Raw genomic sequence first — 26,227 nt, 5'->3', positions numbered from 1 at the left:
ATGGCGGATCTATGAATTAGCAGATTCTCTTGGTGGTTCGATTTGATGATTCTGTGTTTGTGGGAGCAAATTTGGTTTCCATTGCAATCGTTTGGTCTAATTAGGCATAATCAAGTGCTTCCCGAAGAGGCCAAAAGGAATTTTGGAAGAAATTATCTATATTTAGTACTTTTATATTGGAGGTTCTTCTATGATGGTGGCGGCTTTTCGGAGATGACGGTGGCTTTTCCGGTTATGACGGCAGTTTTCCGGCAATGGTGACAGTTTTCCAGCGACAAAAGCGGTTTTCCGGCGAATTTAACGGGGATGTTTGATTAGTATTTTCTTTTTTGTATTATCAGTTGTTTTGTTGACCTTTAGGGTCTTTTCATTTGTGATCTTTAGGATCCTTTTATTTTTTTCTATCTTTCTTCGTCAGAGTCTAGTCCAATTTCTTTCTTATTCACGAGGTACTTTGCATTTAAAGGTATGCAACTCTCATGAAGTTGGAAGAGAGAAATAAAAATTTCATCCATGTAAACAAATGTGATTTTATATCACTTATGAATGGAAATCGATTCCCGTGGCTTAAAAAAAAAAAGAACTGGTCAACTATATTTTCTAGTTGTATGGGATTTTTTTTTTAGACCTTTGTCTATCGTCTCTCCTTTTCTGATCAACAAATCTGGCCACCACCATCGTCATTTACTTCTCTCTCTTTCTGGTTTTTTTTGAAAGTTAGATTGAATATAATAGAAAAAGAAAACTATTTACAGATGGGCGGGATACTATGGACAATGTCTCACATCATCCATGTATCCCACTGTATAACAACATCAAGATAAGATACATTCTTAAATTTATCTATTCTCCTAATCCAAGCGAAGATTGTGCCCTTCACATCTTCGATATCAACTAAAGAGTTGAGGTTCTTTTCTTTAAAGATCTTATTATTCCTATCGTTCCACATGCTCCATATAATTGCAGCAGGAACGAGTTGCCACACCTCCCTTCTATGTTTGTGTTTGAAAAGACCATCCCACTGGGTTACCATGTGGTTGATAGAGTTTGGTATGCACCATTGGCCTGCCATGGACTGAATGAAGAAACTCCACAAGTTAGAAGCCACCTTACAATGCAGAAACAGGTGTTCCAATGATTCTTCCTCTTGCTTACATAGGATGCATCTGTTCGGTATCTGGAAGCCTCTTCTTTTCAGGGCATCCACCGTGGGTACTTTGCGCGTCAAAATTGCCCACATAAAGAAACCTACCCTAGGAGGTAAAGCTTTGATCCAAGCATATTTTGAGACGCATGGCTCGAGCAGGCTATCATCACTATCCAATCTCTTATAGCAATTCGAAACTGATAGTGGATCCTTTTCCTCGGTACGTCAAACTCTTATATCCGAGCCTTCCCCCCTATTAGCATCATGGAGGATTTGCATTAGGTGAACATACTGTTGGAGTTCCCAATCATTCAAGTTTCGTCTGACTGTTATGTCCTAATCTCTTCTAGTATTGTTGAAAACCTCTGCCACAGTGGCTTTAGGTTTCATAGCCAGCCTATAGATGTCAGGGAATGTGACTTGCAAGGTTTCTGTTCCCAACCATAAGTCCTTCCAAAACTCGATCTTGGACCCATCACCCAAACTCCACTTAGTAAGTCTGTGGTACTCTTTCAAATTGGTTGTTATGCCTTTCCAAACTCCACACCCATAGGATGTTCTTTTGCACTTGTAGGTCCACTCCTTATAGCTCCTACCGTACTTGCTAAAGATAATCTTTTGCCAGAGCTGATCCTCCTCATGATCCATCCTCCACAGCCATTTGATAAGAAGAGCTTGATTCATGTGTGCTAAGTTTTTGACCCCCATGCCTCCCTTACCTCTGCTAGTGGTAAGCTGCTTCCACTTCATCCAGTGTAGACTTTTCTGATTCATAGTATTATTTCATAAAAAGGAACACATTTTATTTTCAATGAGCTTAAGTACCCCTTTCGGAATTGAGAACAGTGACAGGTAATAAGTGGGGAGAGCCTGGAGTACTGACTTCAGTAGGGTTATCTTGCCACCTTTGGACAAAATGTGGCCTTTCCATGCAGCTAACCTCTTGTTGACCCTTTCAATAACAGGATCCCAAAGCTTTTTGGATTTGTAGCTTTCTCCCAAGGGTAGACTAAGGTAAGAGGTGGGTAGACATCCTACCTGGCACCCAAATTCCTTAATCATCTCATGATTCATATTGTTGTCACCTATCTTGGTAGCACTGTAAATGTAAGACTTCAGCATGTTCACCTTAAGACCTGAGGATATTTCATACCATATGAGGATATCTCTTAGTGTCCTTAGTTGGTTGCCATCCTCCTCTATAAAGAATAGAGTATCATCTGCAAATTGGAGGTGGTTGATCCTTTCTCCTCCATTATCCGCAGTGAAGCCTTTTATCCATCATCTTTTCCCAGCTTCCTGTAGGCACTGACTAAGAACTTCAGCTACTAAAAGGAACAGGAGGGGAGACAGGGGATCCCCCTGTCTGATTCCTCTAGAACTTTGAAAGATCTCCGAGGGTTTTCCATTAATCAGAACTGAGAAGGTAGCAGTCGAGATGCAGGAGTAGATCCAACTCCTCCATTTGTACCCAAATCCCATACGTTCCATAGTCTTGTACAAGAAATCCCAGCTTATTCTATCATACGCCTTCTCCAAATCAGCCTTTACTACTAACCCATTGGTTCCTTCTTCCTCCTAGAGTCAATCAACTCATTAGATATCATAACTCCATCCAGGATCTGTCTACCATTCACAAACGCCCCTTGGAAGGGTGATATCAAGCTGCCCATAACTCTAGACAACCGTGTGGCCAGTACTTTAGCCACAATTTTGTAGTCTCCTCCCACCAAACTGATTGGTCTGTAATCCTTGTAGCTAGAACTATGTTGGGTTTTAGGGATTAGGACAATAAAGGTGTGGTTCAATCTCCAATGGAACTGAGCTCCTGACGCAAACTCACATATCATATCCATCAAATTATCTTTAATGGTATCCTAGGTTCTCACAAAGAAAGATATAGGGAAGCCATCCGGCCCAGGTGTTCTCTCTCCTTCTGTCTCATGGAGGCTCGCTCTCTTTGTCTCACTAAGTCTCTCGCAGACTTCGTGCCCGCCACAAAAAGCATGATTGGTCGACAATTAAATATTTTGTGGTCAACCAACCACCCTTGGGGGGGGGGGGGGGTGGTGAAAGGTTGGTGAAACTCTCTTTGAGGTTTGGTTCCGGAGAAGGGAATGCTTCCCTTCGCCAAACTGTTATGCGAAAGAGAGAGGGGGGGAGAGATAAATTGTGTGTGAGCGGGAGAAAGAGACACCGGAGAGAGAAAGCAAGAGAGAGATGGACTATGAGAGAGCAAGAGGAAAGAGAGAGAAAGATAGGGAGAGCAACAGTAAAGAGAGGGAGAAAGATGAAGAGAGCAACAAGAAAGAGAGGGAGAGATCAACATGAAAGAGAGAATGAGGAAGAGAAAATGGTGGTGGTAGTGGTGGTCGGAATTGAAGAAGAAGATTCCGCTTAAAATTTGTTTTTCCAAAAAATCTCTCAAATTTCACATTGGTTCTTTAAATTTTTTCACCCTGAAAAATATTTTTATTTCCTCAAAGTAGCGGTTTTACAAAAAAATAGAGTGATTGTCAACAATTGATAGCACAGTTGGTAAGTGCATCTACTTCGCAATGCGGAGGTCTTAGATATAAATAAAGTAGTTTTTGTGGGTTTTAGTCCGACGAAATTAAATGGCATAAAACGCTACAGAAACTACTATATTCATATTCTAGTTCAATATTCTTAAAATTTGTCCGCCCACGAAATCGAACATTGTTGTTGTGTCGCTTGTAGAAATTGTTGCATGTATCAATGCCTTTGTGATGACCATTCTTGTCAAAAAAAAAAAAAAAAAAAAAAAGGGCACGTGATTTATTCGTTTTCTAGTGCGTTTTGATTCAGTGTGTCTGTACGAGCTTATAACAAATGCTCCTTTTCGTCTTCTGAAGAACAATCCGATCCTACGGTCTCAGTCTTTAGTTTCTTCGCGCGGTTATCTTCTTCCTCCCGTCAGCCATGGAGGTCTGAGTTTTAGAGAGAGAGAAGGAAAGATGATAGGAGGAGTAAGGTCACCTTCAATAGGAAGGCAGACGCTCTCACTGTCTCTTTTCTCACTTCGCTTCTTTTCCACTCCTTCAGTTCATTCTCTCTCTACTCCCAACAGTTCCCGCCTCATTACTTCATCAAAATTAGGGTTAGACCTGAATCATTATCAGATGAAACCAATTAAGTACTGGAACAATTTCTACAAGCGACACAACAACAAGGTTATCCTTCAATTTTTCTTTTTACGTTTTGAATCCAAGATGTAGTAATTATTCCTTATTTGTTGTACAGTTCTTCAAAGATCGTCACTACTTGGAGAAAGACTGGGCTCATTACTTTTCTTTAAACCCTAATTCCCCAAATTCATCCAAAGTTATATTGGAGGTAATTAGTACATCTATTGCTTACTCATTTCACAAATTGAATTATACCCATTAGTTGCTTTGGGTGTTTTTGATGTTCAATTGGGATTACATATAATATGTATTGGTCTTGTTCACTGGTAGGGTAGGTTGGTTGTGGAGCTGGTAATACATTGTTCCCACTAATATCGGCATTTCCTAATCTCTTCATTCATGCTTGTGATTTATCATCTAATGCGATCGAACTCGTTAAGGTTGGTTACCATCCTAATCTTTTGTTACTTTTCTTAATTCATGTGTTTAAGTACGCTTTCTTAAATTAGATATCCATAAAACAAACAAACTACTTGTTTTATCGAGAGTTTACAAGTTTATATCTAATTTTACGAGGATGTGGTACATGTCTTACAAATGATATTTCAAGGTCAATAGTAAGGAATACACATTTTCTTCATTAAAAATTAATGTTCGTATCGAGTTGAAAAAATGGTATGTGGAATGCAATTTATAGAGTGTTCAAACTTGACAGGTAGATATCCATCATGATTTGATAAACAGAAATTTAATTACAAATATCTCATGATAAACTAGTAACTTTGAAATAATCAAAGTCTGAAAAGTGTCATGTTACTGCAAATGAAACTGTACTTAGGTTGTGTTTATATGCGTGGAAAAGTTCGCTTAAAAATTCATTTTCTTTTCTAAGAGAAAAGAAATCATTTGAAGAGTAACAATAAATTGAAGGTGTAAAACAAAAACCACCTTTAAAAATTCCATGACCTCCTGATTAGAGAGCTTGCGGCTTAGGGCTGCAACCCGGCGCAGTCTACCATTAGCTTTGTCTCTGCTATTTCTGATTGAAAAATAAGTTTTCTTTCATTGTTAAGCATGAGTTTGTGTTATGTGTGGGCTGCTTTGAACGTAAGAACGGTAAAGATCTATAGCTTCTGTAGTTATTATAGATGAGAGAATATTTTTATACGGCTTTCCTGTTGAAACTGAGTGTTGTCGAAAGACGCCAGAAAACAGGATAACTGGTGAAAAAAAGTTGTCACGGTTATTTAATGGCCAAAAAGGGTTTAAAATGAAAGTTTTCAAATAGCGAAAAAGCAGTGGTGGAGGATCGTTAAAGAAAAACGGTCGTTATTTTTGTTAAGACGGCCTTTTGTTAACACTGGCTTGAAATTATAAACGAAGGACCATGACTAGGGTCTAGGAGTGACAGTGATTTGAAATAAAACTACCTAGGAGCGTTGGGGCTGTCATCCATTTATGTTATAGATAAATCATGCATGACTTTTGAGTGTTTAAATGGAAGTGCAGTCACATGGAGATTTCAGAGAAGAAAAGGTGCAAGCATTTGTATGTGATGTTACAAAGAACGATCTCTGCGAAACAATTATCTCGTCTTCAGTTGATGTTGTAACCTTGGTATGTTGTCTTGTCCATATCTTGACTTTATAGAGTGTTTCTTCCTTGCATATTCAACTTCTCTTGGACCTGTAACATAACTCAATTCTATCCTACTTAACTACTGTCATTGGTGTTATTCTCGTTCCTTAATTACATAATCCATGCTTTTTCACAATCATGATATTGAATCTGAACTAGATTTCACGAGTCCTGTATAGATCCTTCTTCATTTATCTTTTCTGATGGGAACTTTATTGAAGTATATGGAGGAAAAACACTGTAACACCGTGAATATAGTCCTTATGTGTGGCTTCATAGTGTTGTTTAAAGAATGTCTGTCAATCAAAACGATGAAAAAATGATTTCTTTGAGAATCCAATTTCTTTTACTGTGTTATCCAATAGTCCAGTCACTTGTTTTTTCTTCCCATGGGGATATTACAATGAACTAATGAAGAAAATATTATAGGCTTAGCCACTTAGGGTCTGTAAACCTGATTTCCAGTCTCCATATTACGATCTTCCCTAAATCCTTCATGAAGGCCTTGTCTTACCCAAAATTTGACTTCTAAGTGTACCAGCTTTAGTAATATTATGAAAATTTAAAAATAACAAGCCTTCTTTGCCAGCCTTCATGAAAACAACCGATATGTAGACTTGAATTTGTATTATCAGCACGTAGGATTCAATAATCAGTAGGTGTCTGTTTTGAACCACGCGTTTTCTTTATACACTTTACTACCATCTAGGTTTTGACATTTTTTTATTTTATTCTTTTACATGGACTCCATGAGTCATTACATTCAATATGACACGGATACGTCATGAATAAATACATGAATTGAGCCTATACCTACCATCATCACAAACATCTTGGGCCCTAAAAGCCATATAAAGACCCTTGAGGCCATCCTGGGGGCATGAAACCCATTCCCATCTTTACTTCCGTTATACCCCTTAACACAAGTCAATAAACGATGGAGTCCACCTCCACCGTGAATCGAACTTGTGACCTCTTGGTTTTTGGAGTAGATGCACAACCAACTGGCCAAGCAGTTGTTGGCTAGTATACTTCTTGGACAGTTGGATGAATACCTGACATGTTGAGCAGATTTTTACGTTGTCTGCAGTTTCCCCAGAGAAGATGCCCTTGGTTTTGCAGAATATAAAGGAAGTGCTTAAGGTGATCGCCTACACTGAACTTGCACCTTCTATCAAAATTTGTTTCTTACTGTAATGCATAGTTACATTTTTAGTGGCTTTCCTTATTTGCAGCCAAATGGTTATGTTCTTTTCCGCGATTATGCCATTGGGGACTTTGCTCAAGTGAGTGTCATAGTTCCACTCTTAGACCTTGTTAGTTTTTTCGAGTTCACCAAGAACTGAAATACGGGTCTGTACTCTATATCTTAGTAATGGCTAACACAATCAAATCATGCAGGAGAAACTCATGCTGAGAAATCAGATGATCAGTGAGAATTTCTATGTTCGAGGAGATGGTACTGTAAGTTTACTGGATCTAGTAGTTGGTTAAAGTTCAAAATTGTCTCTACAAAACTTTTCTGATTTACTCCAACTCCGGATTTCAGTGTGCATATTATTTTTCTGAGGATTTCCTGTCAAGTTTGTTTAAACAAGGAGGCTTTGACCCTGTTGAAGTCGATGTATACTGCAAGCAAATTGAGAATCGTCATCGTAATATTATCATGGACCGGTATGTCGATAATCTGTTCTCCGAAATATTTCAAAAATGTTTTCCTGTTGAAAAAATCCGAGGCATGTCTATTTCATAAATCTGTGTAGGCAACTGGGTAACGTTTAATTCGCAAATCATTGTTACTGGATACCTTTTTTGCCAAAGTTCTTTTTTCTATAGAAATATCTAGTAAGGGTTTTATGGTAACACGACCATATGAACTAAACAAGTACTTCGTTAAGTTTGAAATTGGTGTTACTCAGCTGTTTGTTTTCAGGTATGGAGTTTCTTATTATTTTAAATATGTTCATGTTTTTTTTAGTTGTTTTGGATAGCTGTTGTTCTGATTCAGATCTCTGTTATTAGGCGTTGGATTCGAGCTGTATTTTGCAACGTAGATGGCTCTAAACATCAGGCTACGACGATCACTGCACCTTGATGATGATCGAGTAATTTCCTTGGTCAACCAGCAGAAACCCCTTATCATCTAACATATTTGAAATTTGAGGTTTTGGTGGTGTTTGTTATTATTCTCAATTTTTTCCTATTTTAGGAGCTATAATTTCCAATGAACAGAGAAGAGGAAGCAATTGCAACAAAAAAAAGAGAAGAAGCCAACTTATTATCAGTTGTCCTTAACATTATCAATCATCTGTCAAGTCATGATACGGTATGTGGATCACATTTTGTACCAATTTTGCAGAATTTTTTTGTCGAGACGTTCTATAGTAACATTGCTTTTACCCCCATCTTGTAAAACTTGGAACGGAAAGAAACGATAGAAAATGATTGAAGATTTCAGGTATTTGTTGTTCTAGTTGTTAGCATGTAAGATGGCATTAAATTTAACTGGGAGGAAGGTTGGATTGACACCTTATAGGTGTAGAAGTAGTAGTTAGAATATGAATAAGTCAGTGGTGGTGGCAATGACCCTTAAGGGCGCCGCCATTCAAAGGTGGTGGTGGTCTTTTTTGTGACAGAAACGCGGCTGTTTCTTGTTTGGTCTCTGACTTCATGTATTATTTAATTTTCAATTCTAATACCTCCTGATCATTTTGGATTCATTTTCTTTTTCATGCCAGGGAGTCTGGTTTATATTGAATGAATAGTCTTTAGCCATTTTCCTTAATTTTAAACTTTTAGGTGTTGTTTTTTTTTTTGTTGGTTGACTCTGAATTGGTCGACTAGTTTAACAAGTTAGCATGTTTGTTTTTCAATCTGCAATATTAGGTCTGAATTGAAATGTTGACATTTAAACACCCGTGGGTAACAGGAGTAATACTTAAAAAAGAAAAACTTCAATATTAATTTTGTTTCTCTCTCTCCTCCAACAAAACCCTAGAAACCTAGGGTTTTCTATCAAAAACCTCAAGCTTTCCTCTCTCATGAAAGTCTAGAAAAATAGGTCTTCTTCTCCTGACCTCTCTCCCTCGCTGGATCTCTCTCTCTCCCTCACCCGATCCCTCTCCCTCGCCAGATTTCCTTCTTTATATACTGTGGCTAAAATCGGCTATCTCTCTCTCTCTCCCTCACTGGATCTCTCAGCTAACTCTCGTCGGATATCTCTCAATTTCCCTCTCTGATCAAAGGTAAAAAGCTAACGTTCGCCAGATTCGGCGAGGGTCTCTCTCTTCCCCCTTTATCTTTCGTCCTCTCTCTGGTGGTTGTGGTGTACGATGGTGGTGGTGGTGGTGGTGGTCTAACTTAGGTGTCTGATGGTTTGACTTAGGTGATGGTGGTCTGACTTAGGTCTCCCATGGTGGTGGTGGTTTGGCTTAGGTGGTGGTCGTCTGACTTAGGTCTCCGGTGGTGGTGGTGGTTTAACTTAGGTCTTCGGCCGTGGTGGTTGCGATATGACTTATGTGGTGGTGGTGGTGGTTTGATTTTGGTGTTGGTGGTGGTTTGACTTTGGTGGTGATGTTTGACTTAGGTGGTGGTGGTGGTTTGACTTAGCTGGTGGCGGTGGTCCTAATGGGTGCTGTGAAATATTTGGATGAGAATTTTTTTGTAAATTAGAGAGGGTATAAGGGCCATTTGACCTATTTCAGTATTAGAGCCTCTTTTCGTACTTGTTTTGAAATCTGAAATATGTAGGCTCTTTTTCAGCTCATTCAGACCACAATCTAATTAGATTTTCTTAAATTAAAAAATAAATATCTGACTTTCAGATTTGAAAAAAAATGAAAAACAAGCAACACCTTAATATTAGTTTTTATTTATTTATTGAAGCCCTTAAACCGACTCCAATGTGGTGGGGGTTTGGGCTCCCAATTTGAATTTGGGAGCCCCAGCCCTGGGCCTCCAACCCGGGAGCCTCGGGGCTTGGCTCCTGGTGGGGCTGGGAGCCCGGGCTGAGGGGCTCCCAACCCCTAATGTGACCGTTGGGGTGTTCCCAACAGTCACATTTGGGGGGGATTCCCTAAAATGGGGATCCACCCCACTTTATTTTATTATTTTTCCCTGGGCCTCCAACCCGGGAGCCCGGCTTGGCTCTTGGTGGGGCTGGGAGCCCCAAGCTCCCGGGCTGGGGGGCTCCCAGCCCCTAATGTGACCGTTGGGGTAATTTTTTATCTTGTTATTATTTTAAGTACCTTTTTTTTGAGTATTTTTTTTCTAAATTTTTTTTTTTTTTTTGTGTTTATCTTTATGAAATTATCTCTCTCGAATAATATCACATTTTAATTCATAGTCGAACTCTAACAATTTATAGTCGAAATTTAAAATCAAAATTTGGCACACGTATATTATTTTGATTTGGGAGTCCGACGTTGGAATTGAGAAAAGCCTCGGGACTCCCAAAATTCAAAGGCTCCCAAAATAGGAGGGGTAGTTATGACATTTGTCTGAAAATAGGGGGTCATATTTGAATTTACATAAATTTGGGGGCATATTTGAAGCTGGTCACAAAGTAGGGGGCCAAATAGGAATTAACTCAAAGATTTATTTATTTTGAGCACGAACAAAATATTAACCGGAAATGTTTACAACAAAGGATCAAACCAAAATATTAACTGAAAAGATTTATTGTTTATATTGGATCAATTTAGTCTCTGTGCTGCAGAAGAACTGCTAACGTCATGGGCCACGAGCTGGCCTCTTTAGCATTAGCCCCTCTAGATAGCCTTTGTGCTGTTATACCCCAGTGTTATCTTTTGTTTCCTTTTATGCTTTTTGTTACGGAAACAGTTTTATTAATGGTACTTTTATTCACCAAAAAGAAAAAAAATTTAGTCTTTGCTAAATAAACCTTTCTCCTCGGAAGTATAGACTTCTCACTTCTTGATGATTTCCTTCATCTAAATATCGAAAATTCAAGTAGATCTTAGTACAACCTTTTTCGGAAAATGATTTTTCGTTCAGAACTTTAATTCTATGGAAGTATAGTCTAAAAATCCATCTAAGCTAGGTCTATATATAATGGTCGGTGTTTCGGAGAAATATGCAAAGTTTCCGGGGCAATAAGTTTTGGGTAAAAACAAGTTTTTTTTGTTTCCTCCAAACACTTCATTTTCAACTTCTTCCCTCTTCTTCTTCTCCGGCAACCTCTATGAAATTCCGGCGACCTCCATAAAAATCCTTGCGACACTTTCAGGTGTCTCTCTCTCTTCTCTTCTCTTCCTCCCCCCTCTCTCCTCCCTCTCTTCTCTCACTTCTCCCTCTGTTATCTCTCTCTAACTCCGGCGAAGGGGGAGGAACCCCTTCGCCGGATTTCTAGTTTCCAGACGAAACCGATCTAGTTTCGTCTGGAAATCAGACGACCATACGAGATCTGGTTCTCCGTGGGCGAACTTAAGGGTGCGTTTGGTTCTTATTTTTTTAGTTTTCTCCCGTCTTTCCCGTAAACTTTTCTGATTTTCCCAAAACAGTGGCCTGTATAATTAGACAAAACATACAATTTCATTAGAGATGGTGATAAATAAGCAAATAGTCCACAAGTTTGCGGAGTAATAGTAGTTTCACAGTAAGTGTATCAGAAAATCCACAATTAGTATAAAATCTAAAAGAGTTTTTCGAGACATTCGTACCCTTCGTAGTGTGTCTCTCTTGTTTGCCAGCTCCCATGTTTGAATGTCTCGTTACTCTCGTATCATCTTCACTGTCCTTTCTACTAAAAATCATGGTGGCCAATACGCGGACAACCCTTTTTCTTATATGGACAACTATCTTATGTGGACAACGCAAAAAAATTAAATTTTTATATGGACATCAGTTTTTAAGGGGACAACTCTCTATTATTTTCACTCAAGTCCTCTTAGAATCAGATGTATTATTTGATGACCTCCCTCTTTCTCCATAAACCCTAGGTTAGTTTAGTCTTCATCTCTTCTATTACTTGTTCTTCATCATCACCCAAATTTGTAGAGAGAGAAATTCCTTGGAGAAGCATTGGTGGTTATGGCATCAAACAAAGGCAAGGGAGTTGTTGTCAAATTTTTCCAAAGACAAAGGTTAGAACCCTAAAGCTCTAAAACCAACCATGAAGAAGAAGATGGTACTGATGGCAGAGAAAATCAGAGAAGATGTGGAAGACGAAGATGGATCTGTTGGTTCCTACTCTGAAAAAACGATGGTGAAGAGGAAGATGAATATGGTAATTCGGGTTGTGCAAAAATATGGCATAACAGAACACCACTTGCGACGAAAATCTGGCATAATCAGAAAATTTGTCAGATTTTCGTCGCAACTTAGCTTCTGTTATGCAATATTTTCGTCGGTTTTCTACGAAAATATGGTATAACAGAAGCTAAGTTGCTACGAAAATCTGGAAAATTGTCCGATTTTGCCAGATTTTCGTTGCAAGTTATGTTCTGTTTTACCTCATCAATGTCATTAATGCCTATTATAGAAACGTCTGGAAAAACTTCTTCATGTGCAGATTGAGGGATTTTGTCTTCTTCATCCATCTAGGGTTTGATATAAAAAAATCGTAGAAACTACAGTTTACTTTTAGTAGAAGTGAAGAAAGAAGAATAAGACTAAGAAGAGATTTTGTCTTCTTCATCCATCTAGGGTTTGATAAAAAAAAATGGTAGAAATTACAATTTACTTTTAATAGAAGTGAAGAAAGAAGAATAAGACTAAGAAGAAGGAAGAAGATGAAGAAGAAGACAGTTTAGGTTTTCAATCTTTAAGTATTATTTTTGTAAGTCGTCCACATGTTACTAATTATTAGTATTTAAGACTTTATGGAGTTGTCCCTTTATTAAATCAAAGTCAACTAAGTCAAGCATAGTTGACTCGCATCGGGCCCGAAAATAGTTGTCCATATAAGAAAAACGGTTGTCCGCGTATTGGCCACCAAAATCATCCATACTTGTTATTGATTATGATATGACGAAATCGTTTCAAAGAATATGTTCTCTTTCTCTTTAGAAATCACATATTTATCAGAATACATTTTGAACTTTCACAGTGCCTAACCTATCAATCTGTCATAATATTTTATGATAAAATTTTACTTTGTTCTTCAATTTTGAATAAAATAGATTTTTTTCCCAACCACCTTTTTTTTCTTTCCAGAAAATTTTGTTTTCTGTTTATGAACAGAAAATATTTTATGGAGTCTCTCTCTCTACTACAGCAGGGAGTCTCTTTCTCTCGTCTCCAGGTAAACTCTTCTCTTTCATTATTTACCTAATCTTTGCGCGAAATCGAACTAGGGTTTCTAACAGCAGTAAAAAAAAACCTCCAGCTGAAATTTACCTCCATTGTGTCAATTTCTTCAAAAAATTATCCATTATTTACCTTCCAGCTGAAATTTTATAGAGAGAGAAAGAGGCGCCATGTCCTTCCTGAAGTCGAAGGTTTTACGATTACCCATTTCACCACACTTTATCTCTCTACTCTCTAAGCTAAACCCTAAACCTTACTACTTCTCCTCAGCTCCAGATTTAGATTTAAATGAACAAGAAGAAGAAAATGATCTTATTACTAACCTCAAAGTTTCTCCAACAGAAACCCTACTTGCAGACAAATTTCATTCCCTTATCAAAGACCACGACCGCAAAAACCCTAACCCTGATCCAAACCCATCTCCTCCAAACCCTAATTTCACTATCCCCAATCTCATTTTCGACTTCTCTCAGATCTCCACTAACGATTCAATCTCTCCCGCCATTGTTCGTCGGGTAATTGAAAAATGTGGTGGAGTTCGTCATGGAATTCCATTTTTACAAACCCTAACTTTTTTCAATTGGGTAATCAACCGTCCTGATTTTGAACACAAACCTGAAGCTTACCATGAAATGATTGATCTTTCAGGAAAGCTTCGTCATTTCAATCTTTCTTGGTATTTTATTGATTTGATGAAAACAAACAAAGTTGAAATTTCAATTTCGACTTTTTCGATTTTGGTAAGACGTTATGTTCGTGCTGGATTAGCTGCTGAAGCTATTCATGCTTTTAATAGAATGACAGATTATGGATGTAAACCTGATAAGATTGCATTTTCTGTTGTGATTAGTATTCTGAGTAAGAAAAAAAGGGCAGCTGAAGCACAATCGTTTTTCGATTTGTTGAAAGAGAAATTCGAACCAGATGTTGTAATTTATACTAGTTTGATTCATGGGTGGTGCAAAATTGGTGATATAGTTGAAGCAGAGAAAGTGTTTGCTGAAATGAAAGAAGCTCAAATTCAACCAAATGTGTATACTTATAGTATAGTAATCGATGGGTTATGTCGAAATGGGCAAATTTCTCGTGCTCATGATGTTTTCTCGGAGATGATTGATGGGGGTTGTGCTCCAAATTCGATAACATTCAATAATCTAATGAGGGTTCATGCTAAAGCAGGTAGAACAGAGAAAGTTTTACAGGTTTATAATCAAATGAAGAGATTATCATGTCCACCTGATACAATTACTTACAATTTCTTAATAGAATCTCATTGTAAAGATGGTAATCTTGATGAAGCAATTAAAGTTTTAAATCAAATGGTGAAGAAAGAATGTAGTCCAAATGCATCGACATTCAATCAGATATTTCGATCTATTTTGAAGTTGAAAGATGTTAATGGAGCTCACAGAATGATTGGTAAAATGAAGGAGATGAATTGTAAGCCAAATACAATGACTTATAATGTACTAATGAGAATGTTTGCAGATTCGAAATCAGCTGATATGGTTCTTAAGTTGAAGAAAGAAATGGAAGAGAATGAAGTTGAACCGAATGTGAATACTTATACTATTCTGATATCAATGTTTTGTGGGATTGGACATTGGAATAGAGCTTACAAGTTTTTGACAGAGATGATTGAGGAGAAATGCTTGAAACCTACTTCTCCAGTTTATGAGTTGGTTTTGGTGCAGTTGAGGAAAGCTGGTCAGATCAAGAAGCATGAAGAACTAGTAGAGAAGATGGTCGACAGAGGTTTCGTGTGTCGGCCTCTGTAGTGAGAGGAAGTCACTGTTAGATCTCTGAATTTGTTAAACCAGAGACTCAGAGAATAACATTTCACTTTATTTCTACTGTTTCTACAGTACTAAATTTTGTTTAGTTTTCTCAATTACAATTTAAAAGAACTTGCCTTTTTAATATAAGCTCAAATTTTGTTGGAAGAAAACTTATCTTGCTCTCTATTAAGGGTCTCATTGATTCTTATTTTGGTAGGATTTTATTTGATCGTAGTTTCATTTTTGGTGTTTTATTTGTTGTTTATTAACTCAATCTTCAAATTTAGTAGTTTAAGCTTGTTGGATCGTTGTTTATATCAGAATTGATTTTTGGTTTAGTTCATAGAATCTGAAGTTTGTAGTTTTGTTTATTCATCGGGTGGATTATGTTTATTAGGATTTTAAATGCACTTTCTGATTAGTTTAAGTGAATTTTGACTTTTAATTATAGCTTAATTGAGTTGGTATTTCTTCATAAACTTGGAAGTACGTTGATTTCTTGAAGATTTCACAGTGATCACTGCGTTTTCGTGATAGTTTTCTCGAAAACTAATTGTAGGGCTTGTCTTTTAGTTAGCATGAAAATAAGATCAAGTATCTCGAGATTACAACCAATAAGTAAGAACAAAGCGTATGGCTTTTGGGTTTATCTATTTTTACATAGAAAGCATGCTAAAATTACCAAAGTCCTTAAACCAGTTATCACTACAGATGTTTAGGGTTTAAGTTTAAGAATTTGAAACACTCTTCATAACCGGGGATGTTCTTACCCCATGTTTTAAGCAAGATTACGTTTTGTTACTCCATTGCGTAAAATAAGATTGTAATCTTGTCCGTTATAACAGAAACGTATGAGGTCTAAAATGTAATATTTCTGTTACTAATGCAAGGTTTTCAGTTAATCCATCCTTTTCTTCTCATGAAGTACGAAGTTGCCAGAAATGTCTTGCCTTCTTGACTGGAACGTGTTACTGGTTTTTGTTTCTGCTGTATTCCAACTGCTACTGCTACTGGTGCTTAGCTGTTTATGCTTCTGCTCTTTTAGGATCTTATGATCGGCTGCTCCTGGTATGCATCACATTATATCTTACATTTGTGACTGAAAAGGTTTGGAGATATTAAATGTAATGGTAGGCGGCAACAAATTCGACATCTCATCTGGTATCCCAAATAAGCAAAATTTTCCTCGCAGACAATGGTGAATTGGTAATGCTACTTCATTTGATAAGTTAGGTTGCTCCTATGAAGGCATGGATAATCGGATGCTTTCATCACGTTCTAACATGTTAAGAAATGGGCCCTCATTATCACAAGGGCACATGCCAATTTTTTTTCGTAATTTGCCTCTTGATATACTGACGCCTGCGAGTCAGAAGCTCTCTCTCCAAGCGGAAGTTAATTGGATCATACCTACTTCTTTTGATGCTTCACTCGATGATACTCAGTCTGGTTCTAAAACAACCAGGCTGAGTCCTGCTTCTCTGGAGAGGGTTAAGCGGGTCAAGGACACTATACATGAGGGTTAAGCAATGCTCATGACTTCAGGTATATTGCTACAGATTTAGCCGTCTATGAATATTAACTGAATGTATATGATGACATTGTCATTTGTAAGTGATTAAAGTCCAAACAATCTTTGGGTTCCTGAAGAAGAGACGTAGATATTACATGCAATATCACTCTCTTATACCATCTTTCATATTATCTGATGATTGTACAGATTTGTTAATACTTCCAGACCTAGAACTGACCAGAGCAATGGTTTTCTCTTGAATGATAAAAGTGATCGCCTTTCTGGTTCGGATAAAGAAAAGTTCAACCTGAGTCAGTAACAAGTATGCAGAAGACTCTTCTTGTAAATCTTTTTTTTTTAGTACAGTAGAGTTTCTATATGATTTATAATTTAGGAGTTTACTCTTATTCTTACATATATAGTCTAGTTTATCTGACCTTAAATTGTTCATCAATATCCAGACTAAATATCCGGGAAAGTAACAGTCCTGCTACTCCGGTTTCAACCATAAAGATGAACGCGTCAACTACAACACCAAGGTCAAGTTCACTTACTGTACGCAAGCCATCATGTTCATCCAGCTGGAGTTCTCGGGATCGGGAGGTCTCCCAGGCCCAGAGTCGAAACAAGATTCATGCTGTTGATGGAGCTACCAGCCGCAAATGCACAATAACAACACTGCCAGCGGGTCAGTGGGCTAAAGCCGCGAGACAAAACCCTGCGAGAAGGATAAAATGTATTCCATGTCTTGCCGGTCATGATGGAGGGTTTACCATAGGTAAAATGAGCGGTGATGCTGAGAGAATGTAATCGGGTTAAGGCGCACACGTGGTAATACTTTGCACATGGTAGATCAAACTCTGAGGTTTCTTCAGTTGCATTATCAGAAAGTTAGGAGTCAGGAGTTTCTGAAATCAGATCCAGTGATAAGCATAAGGAGGTTTACAGGATATACGAGAAAGCTAGACAGAATGTCCACGAAGTTGCAGCTGTGGTGTCATCATCAAGAAAGAATCAGATGCAAGATGTAAGTGTTGCATATATTGTTCGGACTTCGGAGACAAGAAAGGACGATTAGCGCAGTACTTCTGCTTGGTCTGGTTCATCAATGGCAGTTGAGAAGCTAGACAATGCATTTACATAACAACAGCTCAGAAATGCAAGACTTGGTTGTGATAAGATAGAAAGGTTACACATTTCTCTTCTTAATCCTATTGCATTTACTTCTATTTTGTTCACAATTGTCATTGCTTTGCTCATCTATTGTGTTCTTTTGTTAGACCCAGTAAAGTAGGTCGCCCACCAATTAGGAAGCTGTCTCAACGAAGGGCCTACACACGTCCGAGGCATGCAGTGAATAGTGGAGCACAAGGTTTTGTTGGTATCTCGCATATCTACTCAAGTTCCATTATAAACTTCGTTAGTTTGTTTATTTCTTTGTTTTACTTGTATGTTGCCATTATCTGTCAGCAGAAACCCATAAAGAAGAACGATTGGGTGCTGCAAAAGCTGCTCTAAATCCCGGTTCGCTTCTCATATGTTCAGTGTTTCTTAACATCAGATAGAAATATTCTCATTGACTTACTAGTTGTCTTCTGCAGGCTATGCTTGTTCCAGTTCATTCTGGAGACAAATGGAGCCACTATTTAGTGTCATCTCAGTTAAAGATATAGCCAATCTGAAGGAGCAGGTAATCCATATAAGAAAAAGGTCGATCCATTTACATAGACGACTTACATAATTACTCCTGAAGTCTAAACCTCTCAGCTTAGTCTCATCATTTGAGTTTTGAGGTTTAAAATAACTGGAACTTCTTTTGGATGACATACAACTAACTTCAGCTTCACTACCATCTACCTGGTACATTTTCCACTAAATATGTATTTTTTATGTTAACAGCATCACCAATCCGGTATCATTAGGAAACAACAGTAATACCTATCCTAAGAGCATGTGATATAAATATTAATGCTAGTACCTACTACCTAGGGCGTTTTTATTGTGTGGCTATTTATACTGATTTCCTCTTTTTTGTGTGTAATGAATATGATATTGGCTTGAAAGGATCTCTTGCAAATATTAATATCCAAGCAAACCTGATTCAAACGTGATAGTAGGAGAGGAATTGTACCTCCAATCATCTGATTTTGGTGTGTAAATATCTGAACATGGTTTAAAGGCGAGCCCACTTGGGACTGTTCCGTCATAATGACTTGGATGTTTTACATTATTGTTACCTCATTAGGTGACAACTGAGGTTTCATCTTTGAACATATTTTATATTATAATGTAAAGTTTGAGTAGCATTATCTTTGTTGTTGATTATCTTTCTTTGTATTTTATCGTCTAGATTGGTTTTTCATGTTCTATTTCAGGGAAATGTTGGACCCGATCTCCGGAATCAAAACATCCCGAACATAAGCTAGAGCAGTTAGTGCCAAGAAGGGGGACTGACAAAATAACTCCTCTTTGTCAGAGGCTTATGGTGGCTTTCATTTCAGAGGATGAAGAGTTTTGCTATGGAGGAGGTGATGACCTCATGTTTGGTGTCAATAGGTTTGGACTTGAGTTGAATGCAGATTTGGAACTTGATTCTTAAATCCAAGCTCATTAGGAAATCTTCAGGCCCTTGATAACCCCGTTTCAAATAATCTTAGGAAGCCTGCTACTAAAAGATACCATAACGGGATCCAGCACGATGAGTTTGATTTTAATGGTGGCCCGATGCTCAGGTCATCTCAAGTTTCAGAAGTCCTCTAAATGGGTTTCACGTAGACCAAGATGTTCTGCCTAATATGCCTTGTTCTCAATTTGAGTACAGCCAGATGTCCATGGATGAAAGACTTCTTCTTGAGTTTCAGAGTATTGGAATTTGGAATATTTCCTGAACTAGTGGTAGGTTTTCTTTACTGAATTTTTATACATTACTTATAGACTTGTTATGTCCAGTTAGGTTCCTTCTCTATTTGATCTCAAAATTTACACTCTGTGACGTACTCTTGTATATAGTTTCCGTTATGCAACATATCTTTTCTATTATGAATACCTCAGCTTAGAATATTCAGTGGATGAGGAGTTCTTATTCTTCTGAAAGTTCGGAGAAGATGATGAGATCAGTGAAGATATCAGCAGTTTAGAGGAGAAGCTTCTTCAAAAAGTAATTTCTTTTGTCTACTTGATCTGAAGATAATGTTATTTGTGTGTTCCGTTTAAAGCTATCGTTATTGAATCTTCTGTGGTTGTTGCCTTCAATTTCTAGATGATCTGGATAAGTCTATTGCACCTACTGATGGTATGATTTTTTTTTCTTTCTGAAACAGGGATATCGAGTGCCGTGCTTTTGACAAACTTGTAGAATTGATGTACAACAAATATATGGTAACATGACACTGTTTATAAACGAATTTAAATATTTCTATAATGTAATTTTTGGACTGGGGGTTTGAGAATCAAATGACAGTTTCTGCTTCAGTGCAGAAGTAGTTTCTGAATTCTTGATGAAGTAGCAGCGACATGCCAAATGCATATCTTTGTTAGAAACTCTTAGGGTCTCAAATGAACAGTCATGCTTCATTTAAGTGGCTCCTCATGCAATATTGCACGTTTGTGACATTTAGTCTCCTCTCTTCCTTCGATGTTGTGGACCAAATGCTTCATATGGAAGAGCCCCAGGAAAAATTGCAAAGAAAGCTACTTTATCTTTAGTTAAGCGCACACTAGAAAGATGTCGAAAGTTGGAAGATTTTGGTGAAAGTTGCTTTAATGAGCTTTTCTTTCTGGACTTATTCCGATCTGGATCGTACAACTTGAAGGTTTCAGAATCTGTTGATAATAATATACAAGGAGAATCGTCCAATCTGCACGCTATTACTCCGACCTGCACTTCAGAAGTTAGGGTTTCAGGTTCGTTGTCACGTTACTCTTTTGCATTTGATAAATACTATACTTATTTAACAGTTACATTTCTCTAAAGATGTTGCTTCATTGGGAGAATCTCCCACAGGCACACATCACATTTCTTCTCTGATTTCAAAGCCAGTGCAAATCACAGATAGCCTTGGGAAATATTATTCTGATGATTTCGGTTCAGTTAAAAAAGCAAGTGGTAAAGAGGAAATAGGGTTAAGTAGAGTAAAGAAGAGGGAGTTAATGCTTCATGATGTTGTTGATGGAACAGTTAGTACTTCTTTAAGGCCCCATTCAGGTACAAGTAGTTCTCTTTCAAATGGCGCCAAAGGAGACACGAGCGAGGGAGAGAGGCAGAAAGAGAGACACTGACTAGAGCTAAAGTTGGTCGCCCATCTTTAGGCAACACCAAAGGTGGGAGGAAGCCAAAATCAAGGGCAACTGCCCAGTTATCTGCATCTATCAATGGTCTTCTTGGTGAGACTCAACAACCACCAAAAGCAGCATTTGCTCCTGCTTCGAATTCCGACGAGGTTAATCCAAATATTAATACTAAAACCCAAATGAGCTCAAGTTTGGAAACATCGAACTATCCTGAGGGCCTTGATTTATCTCAACTGCCTCTCCCTGGAATCGACGATTTAAGTGTTCCCGGTTTGGATGGGCAAGGGCAGGATATAGACTCATGGTTGAAATTGAATATCGATGATGATGCATTACCAGATATTGACTTCATGGGTCTTGAGATTCCAATGGATGACCTTTCACACTTGAAAATAGTAATCTGAGTTCCCATCTTTATATATTGAGCGATTATACAGATTAAACAAGAGAACAAGTAGCTTCTTATTCTGGTCAGTTCATTTACAGCCAGGCCTGTAGGTATGGTGTTATTCTTTCGAGAACTATCTTGACCTTCGTTTTTGTTAGTGTTAGTCGACAAACACGTGGGTCGTCTAAGTAATCTCAGAACTTACAAACCAGATAACAATTATCAATTGTTAATACGTAATATGTCAATAAAGAGAGTTTCGTTGCACTTTAAGATTTTCTTACCTCCCAAATTTCTGATGCCTCATTACGCTTATTGTAAATATTCATCTTCCCTAATTGTCATCAGTATATTCACTTCTTTTTAGCTGTTACTCTAACAATCTGTTCTGAGAAAGACTGCAGAGATAACCGCTTCCTGCTGCTTGGTAACACAAAATCCAGAAGCAGCAGCAACGGGTAAGTAATTGGGGTTTTCACCTCAGATTCACCTCGTTCACGAATGTTTCTTTGAGCATTTGCTTCTTTCAGTGGTACAAACTTCCTTTGCAGTTTCTTCGACAAGTAATTGTGTTTTAGATAGGTAGTACTTTGTTATATCTAATTTCGACTCGAGATCTGAATGGACTTGAGTAAGATTCAGACTGTCTTTTTTGTTTGACTCGTGACATCTGATTCATTTGAATGACTCATTTGGGTTAATTTTAAAATTTTTGGTCTTCTGATTCAGACAAGGGTGTGTCCATAGGACCCCTCCTTTTTACTCTTGGGTTGCCTTCACTCGTAGCACCACGTCGGATTGGGGTAGTCTGAGGGTACTTGGACCTGCCGTCCTGCCCCAATCAGTCCGAGGCCCACGGGAGAGGCGCAGCCCGAGAGCAAAAGGACAAGGTGCCTTTAGAGGCACCCTTCAAAAACTGAAGAGAGAGAGAGCATCTTAGGACATCTCACTCTCAGCTGTTACTTTGTATACATAAATACACACTTAAAGCAAAGCAAAGCCAAGAACACAAATACTTGCTTGAACAAAAAACAGCTCAAAAAGCAAACTTTACCCCACTCCATTATTACCAAAACCTAAAAGCTAAATCAAACAAAATTCCTTAAAAATCCATGGAAGAAGAACAAGAAGATGCACCACCATTTTGGGTCCAATCCTCTTCCTATAATCCGGTTCGTCGACGATCTTCCGATTTCATTCTTAGTTCTGGTTTCTTCATCATAATCTTATTAATTACAGCTTTGTTCTTAATTTGTTTTGTTATACCTTGTTTCCTTTCATTCACTTCTCAATATTTGAAACCAAGTTTGATTAAAAAGAGTTGGGATAGTCTTAATCTTGTTTTAGTATTTTTCGCTATTATTTGTTGTTTCCTTAGTCGGAAAACTGAAGATGGTGGTAGTTCTGGTGGTAATGCCGGCAATAGATTTTCTACTTCGCCGCCTCAAGTGGTGGAGGAACCTCCTCTATCTCCCCTTCCTCATCGTCATCAACCATGGATTGATTATCCCACTAATCAAACGATTTACAATCGATTAGATAGTTTTACTAGTCGTAATGGATTGAGGAGAAATAGTAGTTCTTATCCAGATCTAAGAGAACAAACTTCGTGGATTCCGGTTGTTGATGAAAGACGACGATTCTTTGATGATATCGATCTTGATAGTTATCAATATGAATCAATATCATCTTCTTCTTCTTCTTCGTCTTTGTTTTCGAGTAATCTTCATCGGCGCCGCCCTCATCCACCACCTGAACCTGAAATTGATTACTTCACTACTAGCAGATCTGCCCCAGTTGAGACATTTGTAGTTCAGGAACAAGAAATTTCACAATCAGAACCACCACCGCCATCAGTAGAAACACCAGTACCTTCGGTTGAAGCACCACCGTTGCCGACGGAGGAACCAAGTTCAACAGAACCACCGCCATTGCAGGAGACAACATCGGCAACAGAAGCACCATTGCTTTCAGAAACAACGCCGGAAACACCACCACCGCCGCCGCCAGTGGCAGTAGCAGCAGCCAGGATTAAGCGAAAAGAGAAACGGACATTCAACGCGATTGGTAAAGAAAAAGTTGAAGACATAACGGAGACGGAGATGATGAAAACCGGATCACCAGAAACTACGGTCACACAACAACGCCCGCCGTCTCCGCCGCCTCCGCCGCTATCGGCGGCGTCAAGAGGGTCGAGATCTGATCGTTCAGATCAGAAGATTGGTAAAAGCGATAGAAAGAGAAGTAGTACGGCTAAGGATATAAAGAACACTCTTGCTTCTTTATATAATCAAACGAAGAAGAAAAGAAAGCAGAAAAGCAAAGAGAATTTTGATGATATTTTCCAATTTTATGAACCTGCTTCTTTACCACCTCAACATTTTGGTCCACCACCGTCTCCGCCACCACCGCCGCCGCCTTCACCACCACCTCCGGCTTCAGTTTTTCTTCACTTGTTCAAAAAAAATCATAAGAACTTGAAGAACAAGAAAGTAAATCCCACCACGCCACCGCCACCTCCACCACCACTTCCGGCGAAGTCAAGACGGAGGAATCATATCAACTCCACTGAAACTGAACAAGCATCGAAACCAGATTCATCTCGTCGGAGAAGACCGGTAACTCCCGGAAGACCTCCGTTACCAACAAAGATAAACAGTTACTATCCAAGCGACGAGGTTTTAGAGAGTGCCGGTCAATCTCCATTGATTCCGATGCCACCACCACCACCTCCACCGCCGTTTAAAATACCGGAGATGAAATTTGTTGTTCGTGGTGGTTTTGTTAAGATACAGAGTAGGCAGAATTCTCGTGGTAGTTCACCTGATCTTGAAGATCAAATAAACCAGGAATCTCCGATTTCAACACCAAAAATGGACGGTTCAGATTCAAATACATCAAGAGTATTCTGTCCTAGTCCAGATGTTAATAATAAAGCTGATAATTTCATTGCTAGATTCAGACAAGGATTGAAGATGGAAAAGATGAATTCAATCAAAGCAAAGCAAGATGATCATTTAGAATCAAGCCCAAGCCCATCTTTAGATCCAACCCAGGCCCATGATAATTCAACTTGAAAAATCAGTATTTTGGTTTAATTTCTTAACTACAATAATTTATACATAGAAAATCAAGTGACTTGTTTATTAATTTGATTGCTTTCATTTTTTTTAGAGTGGGAAAGTAATTGTATTGAAATTTTATATTTAAGAGTGATGAGAAAGAGGAGAGTTTGTGGGTTATAGGTTTCATTATTAAAGCTATATGTTCAATTGGGATTGGGTTGGGTTCAGAATCTTGTGATGGGTAGAGAATTAAGTTAATAAAGTTACACTAATGCACTATCAAAATTTTTTTTTGGTTAATCTTGAAGTAGTCTTCATATCTGAATAAGAAAGGAGAAATTTTTGGATGCTCAAAAAAACTAAGGTGAAATTAATCAGGCCAAATTTGGTTCCGACCCCTAGAGGCCGGGGACGGATTGGGTGGAGTCCGGTCGCCGACCTTGTTTTTCCGTCATTGTGTCATGCTTGAGAAGAAAAAGCCAAGGAAAGAGAATATAAGAGAATATGATTTGTTGGAGGCCTGTACAATAGCATGTGTTTGTTAGGTAGATGATAAGATAGGTATTTGTTTACTTGATGGAGAAGATTTAGGTCATGTGAGGTATGCACAGCCTTGACATTGTCATGAAATTTAAATCCATCATGTGGGTATGGGATAATCAAAGATTGTTCTATTATATAATCCATATCAATTGAGTGAAATATGGAGATTGTTCTCTGTTATGAAATTTGTTATTTGGTGTCTTTTTGATGAGAGTATTTGGTGTCTAGTTAGGTTAATGTTAAATATGATCTTTCTTTATGTGATATATCCAATAACATCACAAGAACAAAATGAACAAAGTGTACTTGACTCGTTTCTGCTTGTCTCTCCTCTCACATGTTCTTGATGTTTCTTTTTCAGGCTGTTCAAGTAAAAGTCTATAATTCTAAATAAAGAGACCGATCATGTATACTTGTTGCCACAAGAAAGCAGAGAACTTAAGATTCCATTAACATATTATTTCTTCCCATAAGTCATACTCCATAACTAAACAAGTCACAAAGACATAAGACAAACCCAAAAGATCAACAAAACTACATATTCATGATATATCCCAATTCACAGCTTTGAGTCTCATCATATTCAAGCAATTTGAACATGAATCGTCTTTGGTTTTTTGGGTTGAGGAGGAGGCAATTTCTTAACAGTAATAGTCAAAACCCCATCTTGACAAACAGCTGAAATTCCATCTTCAACATTTGCATTCTCAGGAAGTACAAATTTCCTCATTAACATACCAATCCTTCTCTCCATTCTCAAATACTTAACCCCTTCTTCCTTTTCTTCTTCTTTCTTCTTACGATCACCACTTATCACAAGTACATTATTATCTTCAACTTGCACTTTGATTTCTTCAGATTTTAAACCAGGCATATCAAGAATGAACACATAAGAATCTGGGTATTCTTTAACATCTGCTGGTGTTGCTGCCATTGCTTTTGCATCTCTAACATATTTCCTTGTTGGGTTCGATTTCTCTGATTCTGAGAATTCATGTCCATCTAACATTTCATGAAGTGTTGATAACAATGGATCCCCTCCAAAACCCATTAGCCTGAATGCCATTGTCTCTCTGATTGAAATTAATTGTGAATTCTTTGCTCTTTGATTAGTGTTATTCTATTGCTCTTTGATTGATCTGAAAAACCCAAAACCAGAATTGGGTTTATATAGAGGTGGTGGAATTGGAAGAAGGTCCTGGAAATTTTGTGAAGGTTAGGAGTTAGGACCTTCTAGGTGCTTCTTGGGTTTTCTTCTAGAGTAGTGTGGATGTTTCGTGACATAAGCATTTTTGCTGGGCCTGGGTTGCTCTAGAATTCGTGAGCCCAATGGTTCAACCCCATTGAAACCTTAAGGGGAGAGTGGGTAATTATTCACACTCATGGGCAAAATGTGAGTAGACAAATTCTCAAGATATTTTATGATATTTTAGAGAGTAGAATATTC

General features: G+C 38.1%; 4 protein-coding genes and 1 pseudogene across 5 annotated transcripts; 4 read left to right on the top strand and 1 right to left on the bottom strand.

Moving 5' to 3' along the window:
* Window positions 1-3,907: 3,907 nt before the first annotated feature.
* LOC147536954 (tRNA N(3)-methylcytidine methyltransferase trm141-like) lies at window positions 3,908-8,709 on the top strand. 2 transcript variants are annotated; one of them, XM_086639634.1, is made up of 10 exons: window positions 3,908-4,341; window positions 4,412-4,504; window positions 4,632-4,736; window positions 5,806-5,913; window positions 7,006-7,077; window positions 7,170-7,220; window positions 7,336-7,398; window positions 7,484-7,608; window positions 7,957-8,039; window positions 8,144-8,709. In XM_086639634.1, the coding sequence occupies exons 1-9, from the start codon at window positions 4,126-4,128 to the stop codon at window positions 8,027-8,029; spliced, it is 906 nt and encodes a 301-aa protein (XP_086495760.1). In that variant the 5' UTR covers window positions 3,908-4,125; the 3' UTR covers window positions 8,030-8,039; window positions 8,144-8,709. The 2 variants fall into 2 exon arrangements, 1 of the variants encoding a protein (XP_086495760.1); XR_015224992.1 differs by having other exon boundaries at window positions 3,967-4,341; window positions 7,336-7,393.
* A 4,368-nt stretch (window positions 8,710-13,077) lies between these two features.
* LOC147536953 (uncharacterized) lies at window positions 13,078-15,151 on the top strand. The gene is made up of 2 exons (XM_086639633.1): window positions 13,078-13,198; window positions 13,343-15,151. The coding sequence occupies exon 2, from the start codon at window positions 13,374-13,376 to the stop codon at window positions 14,979-14,981; it is 1,608 nt and encodes a 535-aa protein (XP_086495759.1). The 5' UTR covers window positions 13,078-13,198; window positions 13,343-13,373; the 3' UTR covers window positions 14,982-15,151.
* Window positions 15,152-16,231: 1,080 nt separating this feature from the next.
* On the top strand, window positions 16,232-21,237 carry LOC147536952 (uncharacterized; annotated as a pseudogene).
* A 675-nt stretch (window positions 21,238-21,912) lies between these two features.
* On the top strand, window positions 21,913-24,537 carry LOC147536951 (uncharacterized). The gene has a single exon (XM_086643338.1). The coding sequence runs from the start codon at window positions 22,285-22,287 to the stop codon at window positions 24,247-24,249; it is 1,965 nt and encodes a 654-aa protein (XP_086499464.1). The 5' UTR covers window positions 21,913-22,284; the 3' UTR covers window positions 24,250-24,537.
* A 653-nt stretch (window positions 24,538-25,190) lies between these two features.
* On the bottom strand, window positions 25,191-25,964 carry LOC147536950 (17.1 kDa class II heat shock protein-like). Its single transcript, XM_086643337.1, has one exon. The coding sequence runs from the start codon at window positions 25,844-25,846 to the stop codon at window positions 25,364-25,366; it is 483 nt and encodes a 160-aa protein (XP_086499463.1). The 5' UTR covers window positions 25,847-25,964; the 3' UTR covers window positions 25,191-25,363.
* Window positions 25,965-26,227: the final 263 nt, after the last annotated feature.

The sequence above is a fragment of the Eschscholzia californica genome, unplaced genomic scaffold (assembly GCF_041429995.1).
Source record: "Eschscholzia californica isolate CP2 unplaced genomic scaffold, dmEscCali1.0.p SCAF_5, whole genome shotgun sequence".
Classification (NCBI taxonomy): Eukaryota; Viridiplantae; Streptophyta; class Magnoliopsida; order Ranunculales; family Papaveraceae; genus Eschscholzia; species Eschscholzia californica.
The sequence above is the reverse complement of the archived record's forward strand: the minus strand, read 5'-3'. Positions and strand labels throughout refer to the sequence as shown.